The sequence below is a fragment of the Drosophila virilis genome, chromosome 5 (assembly GCF_030788295.1).
Source record: "Drosophila virilis strain 15010-1051.87 chromosome 5, Dvir_AGI_RSII-ME, whole genome shotgun sequence".
Classification (NCBI taxonomy): domain Eukaryota; kingdom Metazoa; phylum Arthropoda; class Insecta; order Diptera; family Drosophilidae; genus Drosophila; species Drosophila virilis.
This window is the reverse complement of record NC_091547.1, coordinates 25,094,332-25,119,256: the sequence shown is the minus strand read 5'-3', so window position 1 is coordinate 25,119,256 and position 24,925 is coordinate 25,094,332. Positions and strand designations below refer to the sequence as shown.

Below are 24,925 nucleotides of genomic sequence, written 5' to 3'. Positions count from 1 at the left end.
TAAAATTTCAATTCTCTAGCTCTTATAGGCTCTGAGATCCTTGCGTTCATACATACGGACAGACGGACAGACAGACAGACGGACATGGCTAGATCGACTCGGCTATTAGTGCTGATCAAGAATATACTTACTTTACGGGGTCGGAGATGCTTTCTTCATACATTTGGATATTTAATGGGCTCAGGGTATAAAAAGGCGCTTTCAATCATAAAATGTTTAAGAATACAGAAATAAGTAGAATGTTGCATTGCTAGTTATGCTATTAGCTGATTATTGAGTACTTTTAAATCTCTATTATCGAGTTGGAAAGTTTTGAAAGAATCTGAAATGTAAGATGCCAAAACAGCAGATTGACTAAGCGCGATTTTTATATTAGCGCAGTTGATTTGTTTCCAACGACTGCAATATTATTTAGTAAGTGTTGTCATCTATGGATCACAAATATTTTCAAATTAACAATATATGCAAACATGTGTAACCCCATAGAATCCAACCATAAAAACCATAAAGGTTGTTCGCATATAAATTTTTTACGATCGATCGATGCTTTTTGGTCATCTGAGGCTCTAATTGAATGTTCCCGACTAGGGAATACCCTGAAGCCTCTTTCACTAACATAAATTACAGCTCTCGCTATGAGCTCGTTTGTTTTAGCAGTAATAAAAATAATTTAAAGCAGGTCTCGTCGGGAGCCCCCGACTGGGGATACCCGGAACCCTCTTCTACCTACACCGAACGAAACACGCGCTACGAAGTCGTTTGCTTAAGCTGTAATAAAAATAATTTAAACAAGAGGTTCTAGTCGGGAGCTCCCAACTAGGGGATACCCTGAACCCTCTTCTTCCAACAGCAAATGCATATATATATTCTATTTTAGAAGCTATATGTCAAGTTTGGTGACTCTAGCTCTTATTATTTACCAAAATTGCCCAAAAACAGGATATCGATATCGACTCGATTATCGATTGCTTGCAAACGGAGTAAGTTATAAGAGCTAGAGCCACCAAACATGATATGTTACTTCTAGAATATTATATATACGTCAATTATCTTTCATTTTATACCTATCCCTCCCCGCTACCACAACACGGCTATAAATCAAGTTAATAACCAAACTTTTATTGCCAACCAATTAGAGCCACAATTTAAATGCAATTGACTTTTTCAGAATACACAAATATTCTATGGTACAATAAGATATACTGTAGAAAATTTCATAAAGATCGAATAAAAAAAAACAAACTTATATGCAACTGCGTAATTGAATGGGGCAGCAGCTTTAAGAATTTCTGTATACATGTACACACACACATTCTAACAGCATGGTAATTGCACATTTTTCTGTAATGCTATTTTAGTACATTTTTTATCATAGGCCCTTAATTATTGGTGTGGCTGCTGAGTAGAGACATTGCAAATGGTGCGGTCTGTCGCGAGTTCGAGCCCTACCGGGGAAGATATTTGTGGCTGTTGAATAGAGTCGAGTCAGCAAGTAATGCGGTCAGTTGCGAGTTCGAACCCTGCCAAGAGAACTTTTTTTTTTAATTTATTTGGTGTTGGAATAAGACGGTTCAGGGTATTCCTTTGTCGGGAGCTCCCGACTAGAACCTCTTACTTGTTTTTTTTTCGGTGAGCACATACATTTTGGTGAAGGTTATTTTCTATATAAGGGTATATAGTTACCAACATGGCCAACTGATTACATGCGTCTGTAGTCTAATTAATTGCTTGTCAAATCTCGTAGTTTTAAGCAGAAACTACTCACGAGACGATCGAGTGTTGCCCAAAAAAAAAAAAAACAATTTTTGAGCTATACCTGTCTATTCGAACACAAATAAGAATCGAACCTGCACAAAACAACAAGATCTTATTGTTCTTGTTCTTATTCTTTTGCTTAACTGTGATTAAGTAAGTTTTCATTTTCACGTTACAAGAAAACTAAAACACACATAATATGCTGGTTAGTTTATGCTGTTTAGTTTAATCTGGAAGGGTATTAATCTTCGGCCAGCCAAAGATAACTTTTCTTGTGTTTATTAAAGGTGTCTATGTAATGTAATAAGCGTCGTGTACATTACATTTTACAAGTTGAAATTTACGTTTCTTTTACATCAAGTTTATTCGTAATATTTCATATACAATAATTGCTTTTTATCGCAAAATGACTAATATTAATTTGTATTAAATTATTTAATGTCACTAAATGGAATTTACATAGGTATTTTAAAGCAAAACTTATTTCACCCTTATGCCACTACAAGTTACAACTTAGTAAAGCAAAAGTAGCTATAATAAGTAGTTGAATGTTTTAATAAGGCCATATTAACACAGACGCTGCCAATTCAATTGGACAATGGCGTTGCAAAGATTAGTGCTTAAACCTGCATAAAAGAAGCTATTGTCTATTTCAACGCTTTCTTAAGACACTGCATGAAGGAGTAGTCACAGTATTGTAAGTCCATCGCATCATTTTCGCAAAAGAGAATGCGGAACGTTTTACACCAGGCAAGGTGTTGCATTCTGTCGCTAATAAGGGCATTGAAGTAAATTGTATTTAAAAAAATGAAAAAAGTTATTAGTGTTACTTACCTAGTTCTTAACGCTTTTATCTTCACGTTGCTGATCCATTGTATTATTTTCATCGGGGGCATCTAATAGGGTTTCTGGCTGCCTGTGAGAATCGCCTGGCAATTGTGTATCACGGTCAACGTTTTGTTTAGAATCCTTGGTTTCCAGAAAGTCTGCAGCTAAATGTGATGGAGGATCCTGCGAATCTTTCTTTGCTTCGATTCTACAATCAGAAGGTAGCGGCGTGGGTGTTGGTGTAAGGGATATGTTGGAAATTGTGTCAATATCATCTTCGAATTCTGCGTCAGCCGCTTGCATAATCGTCAATATATCGGTTGGCGTGTGCTTAAATTAAAAATGGACATAGGTTGTACAATAAGGAAAAACAATCACTATAAATTTATCGAATGTTACAATTCCTTACAACTACAGCAGCTTTGCATTATGATTCTTAACCCTTTCATATTGTCTAGGTACGAATATGTAACCAAAATTTGATTAAATATTTGTATTTGTTAAGACCATAGACAAGCTAAGTTTTACTGCTTAGCTAAGATATCTTTAAAAAGATTTTTTCAACATCATCATATGTACCGAAAAAAACAATTAAGTGGATATATGCCAACATACATCAATATAGAGTTTAAGTTCAGGAATCAGTTTGCATAGAAACAGACTGACGACGCAATGCACTTCATCGAGTCGTCAGTTAAATTATAATACACATGCTTAGCAAGTAATAGCAGTTGAATTTGGGATAGCAAGTGATAATAGTATTTTTAAGACTTAGACAAAAAAAAAACAGTCTTCTAAAGTACACCTATTAAATCAAGAAATATTACAACAAGAAAAAATGACTATATTTGCCAAGCCAAAGACAAAATCCCTTATAGGTTTGATGTTGATTCCATGATGATACGATTTGGAAGGAAAATGGTAAAACTTATAAACCAAAGAATTTTTTTGACACAAGGGATTAATTTCTTAATTAAATATCTAATCCATGCAAACATATATAAAAGTGTGTATTTTGTAGTTATTTGTTCTACCTTGTTAGAGTATTATCTATGAGACTGAAGTCTATGTAGACGGTGAAAAACTGTACAAAATGGAATTAAAATTTAAGGTAATTACAAAATAGTATATAATTGTTTATAAATGTATATACTATTATGAACTATTTTTTTTTAGAATATTAAATGTACAAAATAAAAATACCTGTATTACATCAACTCGCTGACGATCATGCATGGCACTTAACAGTTCACGTAAATGTTGATTTTCTTTGCGTAGGCGCTCGCGCTCAACATCGCGTTCATTAATTTTGGGCTAAAAAATAATGTTAGAATTAATTATTTTTTTACTAAATGGATTGTCATCCACTTACCAAAAGAAGAGAAATTTGCTCATTCAACACATTTACAATACTGCTGAGAGCATGACATGGAACGCTTGGTTCTAAAGAATTAGCGTGCTGAATGCGGTTAAGTCTACATAAGTTTCCAACCGTCGGTACCGATCCTACCCCTCTTTCCACATCAGCTGGAGGCATTGCCTGTGTTGTTTTTGGGGAAATGTCGTCCGTGGATAATTTAGTGTGAATCCTATTAAGTGCAGCCTGCTAAGAACATGAAGTAAATATAAAAATCACATGGATTTGTCAGGCTATTCTATGAAACTGACCAAATTGTCATACACATCATTAATTTCAATGTGGTCACTTTTGTCTGCAGATTCCTCGCTTTGCGTCGCATCCAAAGTATACGAGTCTCCCATCTGTTGAGTCGGCTGGATTGTCATTTTTGATGCTGGTGTTTGATTTTTATCGTTAGGTTCAGATAAAGTTAATGGCTCTATTATTTCAGTTGCTTCAATTAATTTTGGAGCTTTAAGTGTTATTGATGGCTCTGAGTTCTGGGCATTAAAACCTAAGCCTGAATGCATCTCATCGCGCGATTCTCCACAAATGCCATCAACACTAATGGTGCTTTGTCTTTTGTCTATATTAGTATTATTGCTGTTTGACTGATCCAATATCAAACTATTTTCTGTAGCTGGCACATTTGAAAAATTAAAGGGCGCCAACGGGGTAGCTGTATCTGATGGCTTTGCCGGAATAGAAGGCAATCGCAACTCGTCAATTTCGCAATATCCGTCGTCATCCTCATGTATAGCTACCTCTTCAACAAGAAGTGATTTACGTTTTGATGTTTTCTTTAGCTGTGGCGTTTGCTGTTGAGCCTGTTGTTGCTTTTTTGGTTTCGGTAATGGTGGTGGAGACATTGCAATATTGAGAAGCCTTTCCTTTTCGTGACAATGGTCACACACAGCCGTCGATACAGCTGATATCTCCATTTCTGGAGATACATGCATGTAATCATTTAAGATTTTGGTCAACATCTGGACTTGATCATAGGCAGCTAGTGCAATGTCAGCGCTGTCTTTGGGTGCTTCTGGCATCATAGCAATATCGACAATTTCGTTAAAGTGCTCCACTGGCAAGCGAAATATATCACAAATAATTCTCTGCTTCTCCAGCAAACCGTTTCGAATAGAAGCATCTAGGCGACGTAATCTCTCAGCTGGCGTCAACACCGGCTCGGCAGTGTGCGCAGGGCTTATACTAATTTGAATCGCGGTTGGTTCAACAAGGGGTGACTGCATGAGTAATGTGCGTGTGTTATTAGAATTATTCGAGCAAACGATGCTCGCGCTGTCGCGCTTTGACTGTCCGCCTACTAACTCGTAGTTCATTGCGCGGTCCTCGTTATTGGCCTCACGTGCTGATTGGGTGTGACGCAAACATACAGAATTTATATCCTGAGTAATGGTGGGATAGTTATTGTTAGACTCTCCACAGCTGCGCGTGGACATGGTACGACTTATCGTTGCGCTTGTGTCGTTTTGGCTAAGACGTCGCTTAGCCATTATGTTGTAATAGCCTTCACTATCAGTGTTAGAGCTTTCGCGGCGGCAATTACTTAGCTGAGCACCGCTGTCATAGTTATTACTTGTGGTTGGGGCTGGTGCTACAGTAGCTATTGGGAGAAGCGGTGCCAGAGGCGTTGTAGTAACAATTGCAGTAGCGCTTGTTGTTTGGGAACGGTCAGGTGTTGGATCCACTGACTCTCTGGTATGTGACTGCGGTGTTGTAGGAATAACAGGTTCATCACTAGGCACATCTTGATTGTTAGCATTTTTCGATCGAGGCTTATATTGTTGTGCAGCAGCATCAGATATGTGTTTAAACCACCTGCAAGGAGAAGGAATTATACATGTTGTAATGTTTTATTCATTACATATTTTAAATCGCCCATTCGCAAAAACATAAAATGTTTCTGTATAGTACTTTATAAATGAACAGACGGAGGGATGTACACCCAAACATGGTAGAATGAATGCAGCTTTCGTCCTGATTTAAATATATATAACTTATAACATATATATCGTTTCATCAACCTGATGAATATATCATTATTATATATTTCTATATATCAAACTGTTTGTCCTGACTGACAGACTGACTGACTGATTGGTGATCAGCGCACTGCCCAAACCCTAAGAGCTAGGAAGCTGAAATTTTCACTGTAGTTACCTTATGTGATGAAGGTGTACGTTAAGACGGGGTTTCGGGAAATTCCACCCGCAAGTATGGGAAAATCGCGAAAAACGTTTGTATGAAACTTTTTTGTTTACCATCCGATTGGCCTTAAACTCAATTTCAAAGTTCTTTGTTCAAATTCTTTGAGGGGTGTTTCACACTTTTCCAACAATGTATTCCTCCTTGGTGGAAATGGGGGTCAAAGATTTGGTGGGTGACGTTTTTACGCTCAAATTCATTTTCAAAGGTCTATATGAAAGATCATTTGAAACGTGTTTCACATTTTTCGCAAAATCTAAACTCCTTCGGTAGAAATGCGATTCAAAGATTTTTTAGCCGAAGTTTTAAGTGGTGTCCGATTTGCCTCTAAACTTATTTTTAAAGCTCTACATAAGAACTTAATGAATACGTATTTCAGCAATTTTGAAAATTCCACCCACAACAGTGGTTAATTAGCGAAAAACGTTTGTATGTAACTTTTTTGTTTACCATCCGATTGGTCTCAAACTCAATTACAAAGTTCATTGTTCAATTTCATTTGAGAGGTGTTTCACACTTTTCGAAAAATCCATTCCTACTTGGTGGAAATGGATGTGGCCTTTTGCCTTCAAATTCATTTGCATTGATCTGCATAAAAAAATCATTTGGGACATGTTTCTAATTGTTTGCAAAGTCTAAGCCCCTTCGGTGGAAAGTGCATTTTAAAGTAATTTTTTGAGAATTTTAAGCCATGTCCGATTTGCATCAAACTTATTTGTGGTAAAATGACGGAAAACGTTTGTATGAGAGTAGTTTGTTTACTGTCCGCTGTCAAAATCATTTTCAAAGCTATTCGAGAAAAATGATTTTATAACATAAGTGCCACGGGCAAGACCGGGCTATACCCGCTAATTTATATTATATTTCGTTCAGTTCATATTTACAACTTTATGATACTCTCCTGTTTACACAATTTAAATGAACTTTAGCTGAAAATTAATTAAACTTACGTTTTGCACTCAGAGCTGCTAGGCGCCCGAAGCTCTAGCATTTGAGAGGTCTTTGTCTTTATTAAAAAGAATGAATTTTTATCAGCGGCTTCCTGACGCACTAAAGTCTCCGAGTCAATATTCATAATAGGGCTTACAGGCTTATTACTGACAGCTAGTGGTGTATGAAGATTCTTTAGTAAATATTTATCGTCCTGTAAAAAATCACATCAAAGTAAATGGTGGTCCATATGCTAAGATTAGCTGCAGAAGGTAACTTATTTTGACTTACCTGTTTTGTTAGCAAAACTATCATATTTTCAAAAAGCAATCCATGAAGTTGTATACTAGGATTCTTTTTCATCGTTAAGTTTCCGTCATGAACGAGACGATGTTGTGTTAAATCTAGTTTTTTAAATTCGTCTTTATCATATGAAGATTTGTCTAATTTGCGTTGAATGTTCTGCAACCTATTAAAAACATTTTTGCCGATATATAATTGTTTTACATTTTAACCAATTTGGTAGGATTTGCTTACTTGTGAGCATCTTCAGCCGTTTTGACAGCCTTGTTTACTTCAACAAGAATCTTCTTTGACGACTCCACAGCGCGCTGTATAGCGTCTGCTTCAGTGGTGTTTTCAGGTTGTACTCGAATAGTGACCTTATAAAGATTCTCAAACAAAAGAGGATATTTGGTCAGTCGCTGTAATACCGTGGGCAACAAGTCCTTCAGCTCTAGTCGACGACAAGCCTTATGGGACTCTGATTTTTTAAGCAATTTTTGCAATTGTTCGTCCTTGTGTCGCTTTTCTTTTAATGCTTCAAGTGCTATTTGCTGGCGCGCGCAAAATGAAGCAGCGTGTTCACATAGCACCTCACCCGATTTACCATCAAACATGTCCGAGAGCAAATCACCAACGTGTTGTACAACGTGATTATGTTCTACACGACGTTGCTTAAGCTTTTGTTCGAAGGAACCATGAAGCTCACGCAAGGACAGCAATGCAGGGGGAAATAATAGCAATAAATGGTCTTGGGACAGCAAGCCACTGTCATAGAGAGGCAAAAAGAATAAACGATCCAGTAATCTAAGAGTGCGGACATGATTCCGCTCTGTTTGATAGATTTCTAGGCATGGTATAAAATAAGTGAAATTAGTATTTTTTTTTTATATTTATAACTTTATTTAAGCTTACCATTTATTATTTCTTGTCGTTTTTTTTCAGCATCTGTTAGCGCTGCAAGCATCTCAACAGCAACTATTGAACTCCAGTCGGCTTCATTGAGATCGTCATCATCGCTTTCAAAATTCCACTGACGTTGCACAGGTTGTCCGACATTCCAAAAGCTTGTGTTACTGGCACTACTGTTACTTCCTACGCTACCTTGAAACGAATCTTGCTGACTGTGCTGATTTGCGTGCTGCTGCATAAGAATATGTGGATGCTGGTGTAAATTGGCTGCACTGGATATGACGCCTGTACCAATGGTTGCAGCGGCACTACCACCAGCAACCTGTTCCATTGAGGTACTTGGACTATCAGAGCCACCTCCCGAAGAGAGACTAGAACTTGAGCTTCCCGTATAGTTTGATGTTGAGAGGCCCAGGTCTGCTTGGTCATCACTGTGAATTTTATTAGTATATTTTAATAAGTTTACTTTCCAGGGAAACTTATTAATATTGTTTACACCCTGGTAGATCTACAGTCTTATCTCAAGAAAGCAAAACAAAAAGCACATACTTGTCATTATTCTGGGACACCATCTCCTTAAAACTCTTACTACGAATATAATGAACTTGGCTTTTCATTGTTTTTAAAGTAGCATGAAACTGGAATTTTTTCAAATTTTCTTAAATTAATTCTGTTGCGCCGCTTCAGCTCCGTTCTAGTTGAATTGAGTGCAAGGACTGCCACTGAACATACATATATGAACAAAAGAGGTGCAGCCAGTCAATAAGTGTAATTCGTAATGTTGATTTAAAGTTGGGGTTGTCAGTAAGATAATATAAAAGCCCCTCAGTCAGTAAGTGAGACAGTTTAATAAAGGAACGGAAGCAAAACTAATGTGATGGCTAGAGCTGGCCCATATTATGCTGTCATGCATTATAATACACGAGCCACACATCGACTTAGAGACAAGCTAATAATATTAATTTCGGACCTGGCGGCTGCTTGTCCACTGCGCTATTTTCTATGCAATACTCTTCTATGCATTTTTGTTGTCCCATGCATACAGTAAGAAAGTATTTCTTATTGACCAAGGCTTGCGCGAGATCCCCAAATTCGATTCAAAAAATAATTTAATATATATGTGGCGAAAACCTTATTTTTGCGTATACAGCCTTAAGCACTATTTTGCACGCAAAGGGGGATGAAAAAAAGGTTAACGTCTCAAAAATATATATTTTTGAAGACCTTTCAATAAATATTTGGAAACCCTTTTGATGCAAAATAAAAGTGTCGTTCAAGTGTTCTCATATTTTGAAAAACAGTAAATGTAATAATAAAAATTCTGCCTGGTCAAGTATTACTTAATTGGTAGGGTATTTAAGTTCATTTAGTTTTCTTACTTGGTTCGCGATGATAAGCTCGGGTCTGAAGTTTTGCGACGGCTATTACGGATCCGCTTGTTTGAAAGTCGTTCCTTGTACGACTCTGATCGGTTTACCGATACCGGTGCGCTTTTGTTATGTTGGTAAAAACTGCAAGTGAAAAAAAAATTTGTGAATATACGATTGTTTTTTATATTTACAAGACAACATACGTTTCCCTTCGCGCATCCTTACTATCGGTCGTTTCATGTGCATTTAAATCGCTTATAGAAGTCATACCAGTCCCGCCTGTCAAACAATTAGATAAAGTCGTAGAACCCGAGCTTATAGTAAGATCTGAGACACCTACGAAGCCACCACTACTGGTGGCACTTTCGTTAGCGTTGCTGGTAGCGTGAAAAGAATTTTGCAAATCGCTACTATTAAGCACAGAGGTGCTACTGGATGTATTGCCATTAGAACGAATCGATATGTTAGCATCAAGCCTGCGGTCTGACGGCTGGCGAACAATTGACGAGTGTACGCGGTCTAAAAAAATAAACGAAAATGTACATTATTACGAAATAGTGCAGTAAGTAGATGTAGCAGAAAACAAAATAAATCAAAGGTCAAAAAGAACAAAAAAAAAAGTTACACTGATCAATAAAGTGGATTGGTACACAGCCGACACTGGAGGGTTTTTCGTAAACCCCTCAAGATTTATTGATAATCATAAAATACAACTTTTTTAACTCTGCACATACATATCTTGCAATCTTTTTGTTTGTATATATATATATATATATATATATATATATATATATATATATATATATATATATATATACATATATATATTTTTTTTGACTAAGTACGTAAGCTTGTACGTATACCAACATGCAGTACACCTGGGAAAAAAATAACAGATGATCACACATGTTCAATAAGACTTTTTTCTTATACGTATGTGTACAGTAATATATAAAAATACGGGAACAAATTTAATTTTACGTCTTAATGCACATTCACATGAATGTAAAATAAACTTGCACGTACAAATATACAATTTTTGAATTTTCGGTTTTGTGTAGAAGAAGATATTAGCCGAACTCATAAATCTATTTTTAAAGCTTGGCAAATGAACTGTTTATTAAATAAATGAACGGGTGAATGTACATGTACAGGAAGGCCCGACTCGTAGATACCCAGTATACACTGTGTAAATACTGTCCATCATATTCGAACTTCGTTTTATAAATACACATGCTCGTCAAAAACAATATAAATACTTAGACGAGTAATGCGAAAAAATAATGTTAATACGCAACTTGATTTGCTTGCAATTGGTAGCAAAACTGAAATTGGGGTACCCTTGCGCTCTGGCAACTTAAAGACCTTAAAATGTTAAAAATAGCTCTTTCAGCTCTGCGAGAAATATATACATCGAATATTTTGTCTACTTAGGTTAAGTCGGTACAAAAAAGATATATATTAGCCGAAGTATTACTAATTATAATGATTTATTTTAGCTATCAATCTCTATATATTGGTGATCAACGCACAGTCAAAACCGTAAGAGCTAGCTGAAGTTTTTATCGCAAGAAACGTTTATATAAAAGATATGTTGGGTGATGTTTCGGGGTCAAATTCATTTATCAAAATCTTTATGGAAATTCATTTGAGAAGTGTTTCACACTTTTTGTAAAATGTCCTCTTCTGGCGGGCGAAAGGTTACAAGTTTGAAGTTTTAAGTTTTGTCCGATCGGCCTGAAACTTACTTTCAAAGCAATAAATAAAAAATAAATGAATAAGTGTAAGTGTTTTAGGAAAGTCCGTTCGCAACTGTGGATATTTAGTGGAAACTTTTGCATGCAATATTTTTGTTAACCATCAGATCAACCTTAAACTAATTTTCACAGATCTTAGTTTTAATTTATCTGACAAAACTTTTTTTAATGCACACAAGACTAGCATGGGTGAAAGCCGTAGGAAGCTCTTCGATGGTCCCTACACATATTTTTTTTTTTTATAATATAAGAAGCTCGTGCTACGAGCTCTATTTCTTTAGCAGTAATAAAAAAAATTCCTCACTCGCACTCGAGCCCGTAATTAAGCAAAAATGCATACCACTGCCTTTCAGCTTTTCTACACAATAACCTCATTTTCGGCCGATCGTTCCTATAGCAGCTAAATGGTTTATTAATTCGCTATTTAAGGGATTTTTCGCATATTCCGTGCTCGACCCAGCTTGGTCTTTAAAAATGAAGCTCGCGACCTACTCGCTGTTGCTGCATCAAAGGCACAGCTGGTATTTGTAAAACAAATGTATATATGCAATGTACCAATATTGTCTTCGTAGAGCGACTAAGATATTCTTTAGTTACAAAAATAACTTGCAGCATGACAGCAAAAAGGTTTAAATGCAGGATTCTTTATCTATTAATTAACTTTATTTAACAAAAAACTATTGAATATGTTTAATAATATAAAAGTTATAAATAAATAACAACAAAAAGGCTATGTTTGGCTTTAATAAGTTTTTGTTAAATAAAGTTAAATAATAGATAAAGAAAATCGCATTTATCTGTTTTTTTTTGCTGCTCTTCTACAAGTTAGTAATTTTCGTTACAAAAGAATATCCTCTTCGCGTATGAAGACATTATTGGTTCACTGTAGATAAATATTTGAATATGAATGCGTGTTAGGGTAATCACAGGGTATGGTCTAGTCAACTGTTCGGCTAGAGCTATCTAAATATATGTATAAATTTGGTACATATATAGATACACAGTATATATTACACATATGTATATATAAAACATACATACACAAGCATGTGTGTTGATTGTATTTTGTTTATTTAGGAAAAGTAAACAAAGTTTAAAATAAAAAAAATTCATTTTGCTGTTTTGGTATATAATGCATGTAACTGTTTAATTCGATGCAAGCTCTATAGGTAAACGGTTTTCGCAATGTTAGCTACTGATCAACAAAAAGTTTAGAAGCAGTTGTATTATATCTATATATACATAAAAATATTTGGTTTTTAACGCAAATCGTCACATTAAAATTTGCAAAAAATAAAACGCGAATAGGTTCCGAATGCTAATAACAAGAACTAATACAGTAAAAGTGCAAGCTTCCTTCAATACATACATATACAGAAAATCAAATGCACGCCGCTTGTTGCGCAATTTACCGGCGGCTGTACTTTTTCACCTTGCTTCGCGCTATGGAATATGTATTCTTTAATAGATTTCGTGTTTATAGTCTGATCTTTAAGAAATTTTCAGGTCATAAATGTGGCACCCAAATGTGTGCATATACCAAATGGCAATGGGTTTTTATTTTTTAATTTTTGTGATAAACACGGACTGTCCAAAAGTGAAATATTTCGGATATGTGTATATTATATAAGAGACCTCGTACCAATTTTATTATTAAGGTCGGGGATACCTTTTTCTACCATAAATTAAATGCACAACAACATTATAGCAATTTTACCCATTGTCAGGGTGTATAAAAACAAATACTTCAACAAGAGACACCTTTAAAAATCATTATGGAACGGCAAAATAGATTTGTATTTTTTTTTTTTTTTTTGTAAATTTTGGGCTTCATGGCCCACATACATAAGGTCATTTTTGATAATAATAAGCTCAGCGGACGTCATGGACAATAAACGAGTTAATATGTATTGAAATACCAACACTTACCGTTAACTGACTCTGCATCCATGTCCTCATCCTGACGAGCGCGTTTTTCATCTGAAATGGATCAAATCAGTATAGGCCACATAAACAAATAAAACAAACGCACTTGCTATAAAATCACTCGTCCGAGGCCTTATTTTACCCATAAATTTACTAATTTTATTGTCGTTGTGCGGGTGTCGTTTTGCTTGAGGAAGAGGTCCTGGGCAGCTTTCATCTAATACTTTCGAGCACGGACGATGAATGTTTAATTTACAGTCTACAATTAAAAGATAATTAACTCATGATTGCAAAGATACAAACTCTTGAAGAAGGTACTATATTATGGAATTTACCTGTGCAGTGATAACCTTGTGGGCTCACACCCCATATAATCGTTTGGCAATGATTACAATGTGTCACTTCGTAGTATTGTCGTAATACTAATGGATGACCCCGTACAATCATCTATTCGAAATGTTACATGAAAAAAGTGAACAATAAAAGCAGGAAGTTAGCGCCTAAAACGAACCTTTCGATTTTTGCCCATTATTCGTGATTTGAAACTCTTTTCACGGCTAACGAAATGGTGAACACGATCCACTATACTGTTTGGATGCGAACGCGTAGTGAAGATGCGGTGTATAACCGTTGAAAGCGCAGAACACAGGGCAAGTTTCCGAGCGTCTTCTTGTGGTAAATCCTTTTCAAACTCTTCACTATAAAAAGCTAAATTTAACACCATATAAGAGACAGTGGCGCTGAGTACTTGCATTAACAATTGCAGGTTGGGCATAAGATATTTGTCGATAATTTGTTCCCTCTGCTTGTCCCCCTTTGCTTCAGCGAGCTTGTCGTCGGTAGGCCCATAGATGGTTCCCAGACCGGCCGTGCGTTTCTGCTGAAATTCCCGTAACTGTTCGCTAATAAGGTCCTTGGCACGTTTGCGACTGCGTAAAAACACAGTTCGCAATATTTCCACTTTATCAAATTCCAGCTGTAGCACATTGTCTACTTCCCTCGCTAAAGACTCGTCTTGTCGATACCAAGACAGCGGTGCACGCGGTACAAGGAAAGTTGAGTGTATTTCATAGGCCCATTTTCGCATGTCCTTGGAAGTACCCTCTTTGTAAAGTTCAGTTATAAGGTAGAAAAGAAGTGGCGCTGGTTCGGAATTGGATAAAACATAGTTAAGGAAGACAGCTAGAAAAACAACATTTTCGGACTCTAGCAACCGAGTTAAGTTGTTAAATGGTCCGTTCTCATCGATAAATGGTTCTTCCTGATCAGATGAGTTCTCATCTTCCATTGATATTATTTCCTTCTGCGTGTCAGTTGATTGAGCCGCCTGTATGCGGCTGGAATGTAGAGGCTGCTGCGAAGGTGACGCCAGTGGCGTAAAGTGATGCGCTTCTATAAATATTCCCGCTCCGCCACTGCAGCTTTCATTTGGATCTTCAAGCACGGGCATGTGTGAACTTGTTAAGTAAGGCGGCGGTGGAGTACCTGGTGGTGTTATCTCAGTATCTTTCTCGACGATCTCCCAAGAGCCAGACGTGGTTTTTACTAATCTATCTGTAGAGTGTTAATTAAAAATGCAATGAGTATCCTAGTTAAAGAAACTGTCTAAATCGTCTAAAATTACATTCATAATTTTTTGGGAATGTAGTTTTTTACGATATTAACTTAACGATACACATATACAGAGTATAAAATATGCATAAATTTACACATTTGTATGATCGAAAAAAAAAACATCAAATTGAAACGTTACCCGGGTGTCTTGGATGCATGTTGTCCGGTGAAGAGCCAACGCGTCGATGTTTCATTTGATTTAGAGGGGGTGTTTGACCTAGAACCTATCAAATTGTAAAGAAGAAACAAGCCGACATAAATTACAAAGTGTAAGTTAATAAAAATGTATCTTTATACGTAAATAGACAAATATATTTATTCAACGTGCTTTATTTAACAGCAATATTTGCAACATTTGATTATGCACATATATACACATATAATAACTCCTTATCACCAATTGCATTTATTATTTGTTGTTCTATAGATATATAAAAAAGTATGCATATGATGTTTTGGCAAATATAAAGTAAATAATATTGTATATCTCATGATTATGTACAGATAAGCGCAAACATTTTTTCTCGTGCTTATTTATATAAAAGATTTTAGACGAAGATTTCTGTTGTCAATATTACGTTAGGGCAGACAAAAAACGTTGCAATAGTCAGTTATTTATGCAGGAATTGAATGAGTGTCAAAAATTAGGAGTTTTTAAGTTTTAACATTTAAATAAATAAACAAGCATTTTTCAAACACTGCTCAAAAGTTTCTACGATGAAGGTTTCCAAGCTGTGGTGAACGAACTATGAAACAAACTTACACCGTACTATTCTGAAATATACATGCATATGTATTATATAGGGGACAGAAATATCTTTCTTAATACTTTCTCTAATTATTGCGTTCAGATAAAACTATTATGTATCCTATAGCCGAAATTCCTGTTCCTAGTTCTTAAGTGGCCATACACCTGTTTATATATTTTGGCTGACAGATACGGTTACATTGATCAGAGGATAAGTTACACATGATCTTATTGCAAACTGGAGAGAATTATAATTTTAGCCCCCAATTATATACTAATTTTGGCAATGTGAGGATTAATAAAGAGTAACAAAAAAAAGTGAATAATGAATAGCTTTATGCTGTTCTGTTATTGGTAAATGTGAAAGCAAAATAAGCCTTTAAAACTATGTACATGATAAACTGATCGAGCACAATAATTACAGCTTATGCAGGTATTTGTCAGGGAATACAACATCCTAAAGACATGATAAAATGATTTAAAAAAAATTGATGTAGCAGTGAAACAATTGTAATTTGCAATGAAAGTAGATGTATTATAATAAAAAGGGATAGCAACTTATTTATGAATAGGGAGTGAGAGATTTGATTACTTACTGCTGTGGACATACCGCCGAGTGGCTGTTGTTGCTGTTGGTTTTGTTGCAATTTCTTAACTATATTTGGGCGTTGCGATAATGGAAAGGCCGCTTTCATATTGTCGCTTTGAACTGCAGTACATGTCGAAACAAGTGGATAATTGTAACCAGTACCTACAGAATTTGGTTGTGCACGTCCACTATTTAGGTTCTGGCAGCTGCCACGATTTATCTCTTCTGACAACATCCCCGGCTGCCGAGGAGGCAAAGGTGGGGGCACATTATCGACTTCCATGTTGCCACAATTACTCACATCTTCAGTTACAAGTGACCTATTAGTTGTTTCCATTTGTAAAAACATTTGCGTTGTCATTTTTGGATCCGATAAAGCTTTAGCTTTGACTTTTGATCGCTTTGCCTTGGCGCTGCTGTTATTGTTGTTATTATTTACAGGACCACTGTTTTCGTTTATATTTGTGCTCGATTTCGGTGAACTTCGCTGAGGACTGCCAGCGCGATCCAAGTCGGAAATCGGGGCAAAAAGCTGAGAACTGTTTGCATTACCCAAGTCCAAGGTAAGTTGCCTTGTTGGATTTCGTTGTGGTAGGGGCGGCGGAATATCTTCCTCGATCAAACTCTTTGATATTGTAAACATATTTTTACACTTTGATCCTGGCGTTGATTTTAAATTTTCTCTTAATCGTTGCTGCTGATAAACATACTGTTGTTGCAAGCTACGCTGCGTATTCTGATGCACGTTTGACGCGTTCGTTTGAACATGGTGGTAAAGGGACTGCGACATTGGATTAAAACCATCCTGAATTCGCTGCTGGGGTAACACGTCCGTTGTATTATTTAGTGTCGAAGTTAGCAAATCTTTGTCTATCTTATTCTTTCGCGTACCCAGCGAAAGAGACGAAAGTGAGCGTGGCAGTAGCGATAGGAATGCGGGTGATGTGTGTTGTGTTGATTGCGACTGTGGTGTGCTAGCCTGTTGGTGGTGATGATTGTTGTTGTTGTGAAGATGGTGCTGCTGATTGTGATGAGTAGTGACAACAGACAAATTTGGAATTCGATTGTGTATTAGTAAATCAGTATTTTTGTCGATTGCAGCGACTTGACATTTAATTGCTGGCATATCCTGCAGTCAATTCATTTAAGTTGATCAAATTAAAGAGTTTACAAATATTAACAAATAGTTCGTAAGCATATACATATACATATGTATATCAGATGTACATATATACATAAAACCTTACTAGTGGACCTGAATATGTCTTGATCAACGCCCGACCTTTTACTAAAATATAATTTCTAATCTTATCAAACGTTTTTTTTTTGGTAATATTAGTTGTTTAAATTTAAAATTTGTTTAATTTTTTGCCAAAAAGTAAGTTGCAACATTTTTGGGCAAATGTAAATAATATAAGTAAAGCGTAATTTATAAGCGCTTGAACGACACATATGTATGCATTTAAGATACGAGATATATCTAAAAGTAGACAAGAATATCTCTCCGCCCACACATGAACGTTAATGTAGGAATGATGTGTACTGTACTATAAATTTAGCATAAGTTAAAGAGCTAGCAGACGGAAAACAATATGTGTATAGGTGTACGTAAAGAAGATTTTCGTAAATATTATTACAATATAAAAAATGTATACATGCGAAGATCGACAATAAAAATATACATAACTATATTGAATATACATCATACATATATGAATGCATATATGTACACTAATACGAACAGGTAAACAAATGAGAATTTTGACTGCCAGAAGTCATTTACTCACCTCAGCTCCTACTTGACGTAATTGTTCACGCAACTTTCGTATGTTTGCCTCCGAAAGTTTATAGCTGGGATTATTTGTGTCGCCCTTAAGACGCTCTAGATTTAATTTTTCCTGCTCCAACATTTTTTGTAGGGTTTGAATCTTGTACGTTTCCATCTCCCGTCGTTTGATGCTCTGTAAACCAAATACAAATATGATGAGTTGTTGTTTTTGTTAGTACAAGTAAAGTAACGTACATCAACAGGTTGGGGTCCAGTAATTGAGGCTGTGCGATCGCGGCCCGAGAGTATCGGTGTCGTTGGCACAATTCCCACAGATGTGGGCCTAGACATCTTTTGACTGCGTTTCACAGACAATTCCACAATTGTGGAAGCTTTTGTAAATAAATATAAAAATATATAGGCGTTAATAAATTTGTCAAAATTCAAAATTTAAATCGGATATTTTATATTGCCTCAAGTATCTTTTCGAGAATGGCCCTAATAGCTTTGTTAAAATTTGTAGTAGCCTCTGGATCATTATATTTAGCTAAAGAGTTAGGGCTGTTCGATAACCAACGAAGAGTGATGCAAATCAATAAATTGGAGCCAATAGAAAGCGATAAGAATCCAACTAAAGAGTCGAAACTAGTAAAAATTGATAGAGATAATAAAGAGGACTCAAAACACACAACTAACTGTTCAAACACAGATAAAGACTCAAAATGCATATGTAAGCCGGAACCCAATACTTGGAGCGAAGAATTCGAAAAGGCATGGAATAAATCTATGAATGCAATCCAAACTGTTCCTGGTCACTGGCGTCGCCTAACGCAGTCCATCCAAGAAAGCATTCAGCAGTTTTTTAAGAGTGACAAGTAGGCCAAGAAAAATTCCAATTTCAATTATTTCTAGGTTTTATCAAAATTAAAAATTCTTCTAAACATTTGGCACTTTTCGTCCACTACATACAATTTTTGGCAATCGGACCAATGGTCATTGTTATACTCGTGAAATTAGCTCTTGTAGCTGGAACAGTATGGCTAACTAAAGAAATAGGTGTTTGGGATGGCCCTGACACGACAGCTGAAATATACGAGGATGTAAAAAGTCAAATAAAACCTTTTGCAGAGGACCTAAAAGAAAGATACTGCTCTAAGTATTGTGGAACGAACAAGCCCACAAAGCCATGGCGTGAATCCTTTGTTGATGCTTGGAATGATAGCATAAAAGAAGGCTTTCTAACAGCCAATCGATTACCCAAATATTGTTATCGCTTTACAGATGATGTTCAGAAGACTATCAATCAGTTATTTAATGGCAATTCAATGAAGTAGGCGATCATCAAGATGGCAAATTCAAAAATAATTCAGACAGAAAATAATACATACAAAATTTCGGTTTATCAGATTTGTACAAATACATGACCATCAATATGGCATATAAATTTCTTACACGTTTGGGTTTTCTTACAGGGGTTTTGCTTTATACCACACACATAGGGGTTTGGGCGGAGCCAGATGTTGCCTATGAATTAACTGAACGCGTGTCAAGACAATTGAAAGAAATAGCCAATAGTTCTGGAAGTGGATATGGAAATACAACACGGCATCCCGTTTTTGATTACCGTTTTGTAGCTCAACAAGACTATGATAACGCTATTAAGCGGGGCTTCTATTTTGCCTATCGCATGCCTGACTGGACAAGTGAATTTTTAAAGCATACCAAAGAAATACTGGACGAAAATGAACTTAAGAAGGGTACCAACGATATACATCGATCAAGGAACAATCACCTTTCGCTCGCCAGTGAAGGTAACGCTCTTGGGCGCCGCATTGATATTGTCTGTAACCCTGACGAATACTCCCCGGTCAATATTAAGAGCAATCGCTCAATAAAACTACCAAAAATCAAGGACGACGTAACTTGTGGGAAGCGAGTACTTGCTTAGGCGGCTAAGTATTTCTACTGTCAAAATTTTAAGTACATACATACATTAGGCCAATTCTTGTTTCTGTTTTAAAATTTGTCTTTTCTCCAAAATGATTATAGATCTCGCATTGCGCACAGGAATCGTGGTTGCTGTAATAATGGCCACCAAACGATATGACGTTTGGGATTCGTCGGATGAAGCTCAAGAGGTTTACCACTCAACAGTAAATTGGGCCAGTCCGTATGCCAAGCGAACTTGTGACTATCTGAATATCCATATACCACCTCTCCCGCCCCAAAGAGAGAAATCGTATCTCGGTGTTTACTATTATAATCAAACAGTTATGACCATAATCGACTTGCTTAATATGGGTCCCACGTATATACATGCTGTTTTAGAACAGGTTCCAGGCTTTGTGACCGATATTGTAAGGCGCGCACGTGAACAATATGATAAATATAAAAAACAACGTGCAGAAGAAATTGAACGGAAAGAACGCAAAAGATGCATTGACGAACGGGCACTAGTGCAACCTTTAGAACCATACTCTGATGAAAACAACAAATGCCGTAAGAAGCTAACAGAACCCAGGACACCGCTTGAACCCAAAGATGTTCCGAAAAGGAGTCCTTGTCCAAAACCCTCAACCATTCCTCCCGCTAATCCTATGGAGCCAAAAGACCGCCACCTTTCGGATAGAAGGTGCAAGTGTCCCAAATGCGACATTAGAGAGGCAGACGGTTGGTTGGATAATAAGCCCAAGTGCCCGAACCGTGACTCGTCTGAAAGACAACCAATAACACAGTTTAAAGAAGAACAGGATAAATGCAAGCATTGTAAAGCCGGTCTTAAGGAGCCTATTGCGCCTGGTAAACATAGTTGACGCATCAAAAAAATAAGTTGACCATCCGTCACACCTGTGTAAAGGAAAGAAATATGTTTAGGTTATATACAAACCTTTGATCAAACTCACAACAGTCGGGTGCTTTTCCAGCCGCACTTCTTGTCCATTTACCTAAAAAAAAAACAAGGTAGTCAGATTTCAAAATAAATTTTAAATTTTACGGTAACAGCAAACCTTCAATATCATGTCCCCGGCAACTAAACCAGCAATTTGTGCAGCTCCACCGGGTTTTACGCTCTCCACAAAAACCGGGTTGTCGCCGGATACCTATGTATAGTGGCAATTATTATTTGTAACTAATGGCGTAAATTGGACTTATATGAATATCAACTTGTTAGTGCTGGCTGACTCGTTGATTCAGATGATGGCTACTTACTTTCATACCATAGCCATTATCATCCTTCCGAACAGTTAAGGTTAAATACTGAAAATTTTTTGGTGATGCTGGGTTGGGAGTCATTGGTTTTTGCACTGGTGCAATTGGAGTTAGTTGTGTCTGAGGACGACTACCCGTTGAACACGGGCTAGTTCCCACGTCGCCGTCAGCTGTAAGAACTGGACTTAATAGGACACCAGGTCCCATTACATTGCTCTCACATGGTCCGGGAACGGCAAGTGCAGCCGCTGGCGCTGCACTTGCACAATCAGAGTTCTCCGCACCATTCATAAGTTTCGCCTTGTTTTTTTTATTCTGCTGTTGATAACTGCTTGGCAATGGAGGCGTCTGTGGTGGAACGTTGTTATTATTGTTATGACTACCACTAAAGCTGCTAGCCAAGCTACTAAAGCTGCTCGCCAGCGATGGAGATCGCGGTATTTTTGATTTGTTGGCTGATTTCTGCTTTTGTTTATTCTTGGAATTCTTTACAGATTTCTGCTTCGGAGGTGGCAACTCTGGCAGCGAATCCTCGGTTGCTGTGCCCCCAACGACAGCAATAGTGCTTGATGCTGCGACACTGTTGTCTCCAATATGGCTATTTTGTGAAGTTGATGTTGGCTGCAATAACTGATTGTTTGATTCGTCTGGTAGTTCATGGACTTCATCGTACTCATGGTCGTCGGTACCAAAATCAATCAATCTTTAAAATGAACAACAATTAGTAAAAATAGCATTACTACACTCGGTCGGTCTGCTAAAGCTTTCCATTCCCAATCAACGAAAATACATAACAATGACGTCCCGACGCTTTTAATCCCACATAGTACAATGCAATTATAAAGCCCCTCACAGATGTCAAATACTAACGCTGACGCTAAGCTGGAATAACACTCAAACGCTAATTTCCATGGGGTGGTTTTAAGTAAGGCTCGTATTTTTAGATGTAGTAAATAGGCAAAAGCTCGCAATCAAAAAAATCATGCCAGTAACAAGCCAAAGCCACGAGATCAACTCACCAAACAAAGTGACCACTGTTTGACCTTTTTTAATTGAGCACAAATTAAATTAGCCATAAAATAGATACAAATTCATTTCTAAACGTTTTTTGTTGCGAAAATTTGATCTAGTATATCAGAATTTCAACATACACAACCTTTCATTGGAGGTACAAAAGTTACGATGCGAGTATCGATGATTTTAAATCTTAAAACCGCTGTCAATATCAATAGCCATTCTGTGTATTTAAAAACTATATAATAACAAGTCGAAGTGTTCATCCATGTCTTGTTTAGAAACATTTGAAATGTATTTACGTAAGGCATGCATAATCCTACTCTCCGTTATTATTTGATCAAACGAGGAAAGCCCGCAAGGGGATCTCGTGTTCAAACCTCGCGACAGCCAACATCTAACAGGTAAAAGTTAGTAAACATCTTCGCCCCATCCATTCTTTTCATATATTTTCATATTATGGGTATTAATGAAATTTGGGTTAGAGGGGCTAAGTGGGTGGTTTAGGTTCATAGCTGGAGCACTTAAGTGGCGCCGCAATCGGATTTTAGAATTTTATTTATGACAACTGAGACTTTCCGTATATTTTGAAAAACATTCCGCACAAATACACCTTTTTTGATCTGTTACATAAAGCATAAGTAAAAGAAGTTTAAGTTTAAGGAAGGGCCGTTACTTATTTAAAACATCTTCTCTTGTTTTAATATGGTCATTCAACATATTCTTGTTCCCTTAAAAACTTTACAATTGAACTTACCGCTTTTTGATTGATGGGTCATCCATAGAGTCCCGCAATGGTATTTAAAATAAAATATCGAAATATTGCTGCGATTTGCAGTAAATACTTGTAGATAGCCGAAAGAATCCGTATTCACATGGGTCTCTGATCCTAAAAATGCATTCAACTCGTCTGAAACACAATGAATCTCCGAGTGAAAACGTTTGGGGTAGTCTAAATTTCTTTCAAATTACGTCTTGTTTTCAATTTTCTTATTTTAAATATCCACAATAATACTCGTTTGTTTTGGTGTTTAGTATTGTTAATCAACTAATTAATAATTACAATGTCTTAACAAATAATTAACTGGGATCCTCAAATCTAATCTTCCAAACTCGATTTTTGCGCCTGTCCAACTGACAATTGGAATAACCTAATGCTTCATGATCTTAAAAGGAAAGTCCCTGTTTGGCAATCAATACAATATAATACGCAGGAAATACAATTGCAAGCCTATTCGACGTTCACGACAAAGTTATGTCATTACTTTTTATTATTTTATTATTATTATTTTTTTTTTTTTTTAATTGCACTATTTACAATTGGAAAATAATCTTTAGCAATTCGATTTTTTCCCCAAATCTCTTTTATAATTAGAGGTTTGTGCTTTTTATGAATACTATCGACGTTTGTTTTTCGTGTTAAGTCGTTTATTTGCGTTGTTCTTTAACTCTTTAAAAAACAGTAGATAAGTTTATGATCGTATTGTATAGCAGAGCAAAATAATTGAATTAAAGGCGTGTCGCGCCAGGAACTAGTTTGTCAAAAAAAAAACCTCCTACAATCAATGATTTAACAATATGTAGACAAAACAAATTAATTTACATAGCCAAAATGTTTTAATATTGGTATGTATTATGTTTTCAATAGAAATTGAATTTCAAGAGCACTCGTAGCATACGCTGAATGAAGGATCCATTGCATTCTGGGGTGCAAATTTTTAATTGAAAATGATTTCACACACGTACATTGTAGGCTAGTACGAAACACTATTGAAACATATTCATATATGTATTAATGTACACAGAAAACAAATATTCTGAACATACATATGCTTATAATAGCGTTCGAAACAATTGGGTATGCGAACGTGATTATTTGAATAAAATTTTTGTTTAATATTAAGTAAAACATATACAAAAAGTACTTTTTAATCTGCACAGTTAATACGCTCAAACATCCAACAAGTGGTGGTGGCAGCCATATTGTTTTGCACTGCGCTGCTGCTGATTCGAGAGGTGCGGGCGTGACGAATATTTTGACACGGGACGACACAAACACTGAATATTTGTAACACATTCTTTATTTAATTTCGATTATTGCATACAAATAATGACGGAAACTTAAGTATAAGAGCCATTATCCATTTTATAAGTATTTAATGCGATAATTAAGTTTATATCAAAGAATTATACAGCATGAGCATCCACACATACCCATATTGTCACGAATACAAAAAAAAGCCCGACACGAACGCACCTCTGGTTGGATCATCACACTCACCAAGTAAATATGCATACATATATATACACATATGTGTTTATTCATATGCTAGTTTATATACACTCACACTCGCGCATTCGAATGCTGCCTTTTTCTTTTATGGGGCTTGATTCAATACCTAGCGCACTGCGCATAATTCTTTTACGCGTTGTGAAGCAGGTACTCTTTTCACATGCACTCATTACAGTTTCAGTTTATATATTATTATTAGATATTAAATATTACTTTCTACAATTTTTACTAAGAAATGTAACAAAAACCTTAGTTTTACTTTTGTCGCACAAACCGAACGCAAAAAACGCTAAATTGATACTAT

At 36.3% G+C, this 24,925-nt stretch overlaps 4 protein-coding genes across 11 annotated transcripts; 3 read left to right on the top strand and 1 right to left on the bottom strand.

The window, feature by feature from the left end:
• Positions 1-1,961: 1,961 nt before the first annotated feature.
• RhoGEF2 (Rho guanine nucleotide exchange factor 2) lies at positions 1,962-24,923 on the bottom strand. 8 transcript variants are annotated; one of them, XM_002058825.4, is made up of 25 exons: positions 24,870-24,923; positions 23,086-23,238; positions 21,315-22,017; positions 21,113-21,205; positions 20,992-21,049; positions 18,360-18,496; positions 18,124-18,297; positions 16,344-17,465; positions 15,139-15,223; positions 14,138-14,939; positions 13,897-14,083; positions 13,721-13,832; positions 13,492-13,644; positions 13,389-13,439; positions 9,906-10,221; positions 9,712-9,843; positions 8,336-8,763; positions 7,676-8,267; positions 7,430-7,607; positions 7,159-7,352; positions 4,252-5,821; positions 3,956-4,189; positions 3,787-3,897; positions 2,590-2,913; positions 1,962-2,526 (listed from the first exon to the last, which is right to left on the bottom strand). In XM_002058825.4, the coding sequence occupies exons 2-24, from the start codon at positions 23,109-23,111 to the stop codon at positions 2,590-2,592; spliced, it is 7,782 nt and encodes a 2,593-aa protein (XP_002058861.2). In that variant the 5' UTR covers positions 23,112-23,238; positions 24,870-24,923; the 3' UTR covers positions 1,962-2,526. The 8 variants fall into 8 exon arrangements, with proteins under 8 accessions (XP_002058861.2, XP_015024707.1, XP_070066508.1 ...); XM_015169221.3 differs by lacking the exon at positions 24,870-24,923 and adding an exon at positions 24,610-24,820; XM_070210407.1 differs by lacking the exon at positions 24,870-24,923 and having other exon boundaries at positions 3,796-3,897; positions 23,086-23,358.
• On the top strand, positions 18,946-19,552 carry LOC6635407 (MICOS complex subunit MIC13 homolog QIL1). Its single transcript, XM_002058826.4, has one exon. It carries the CDS (start codon positions 19,094-19,096, stop codon positions 19,436-19,438), a length of 345 nt encoding a protein of 114 aa, XP_002058862.1. The 5' UTR covers positions 18,946-19,093; the 3' UTR covers positions 19,439-19,552.
• On the top strand, positions 19,377-20,294 carry LOC26531862 (uncharacterized). Its single transcript, XM_015169265.3, has 3 exons — positions 19,377-19,514; positions 19,577-20,084; positions 20,154-20,294. Exons 1-2 carry the CDS (start codon positions 19,451-19,453, stop codon positions 20,050-20,052), a joined length of 540 nt encoding a protein of 179 aa, XP_015024751.1. The 5' UTR covers positions 19,377-19,450; the 3' UTR covers positions 20,053-20,084; positions 20,154-20,294.
• LOC138910843 (uncharacterized) lies at positions 20,091-21,104 on the top strand. The gene has a single exon (XM_070210413.1). The coding sequence runs from the start codon at positions 20,144-20,146 to the stop codon at positions 20,915-20,917; it is 774 nt and encodes a 257-aa protein (XP_070066514.1). The 5' UTR covers positions 20,091-20,143; the 3' UTR covers positions 20,918-21,104.
• Positions 24,924-24,925: the final 2 nt, after the last annotated feature.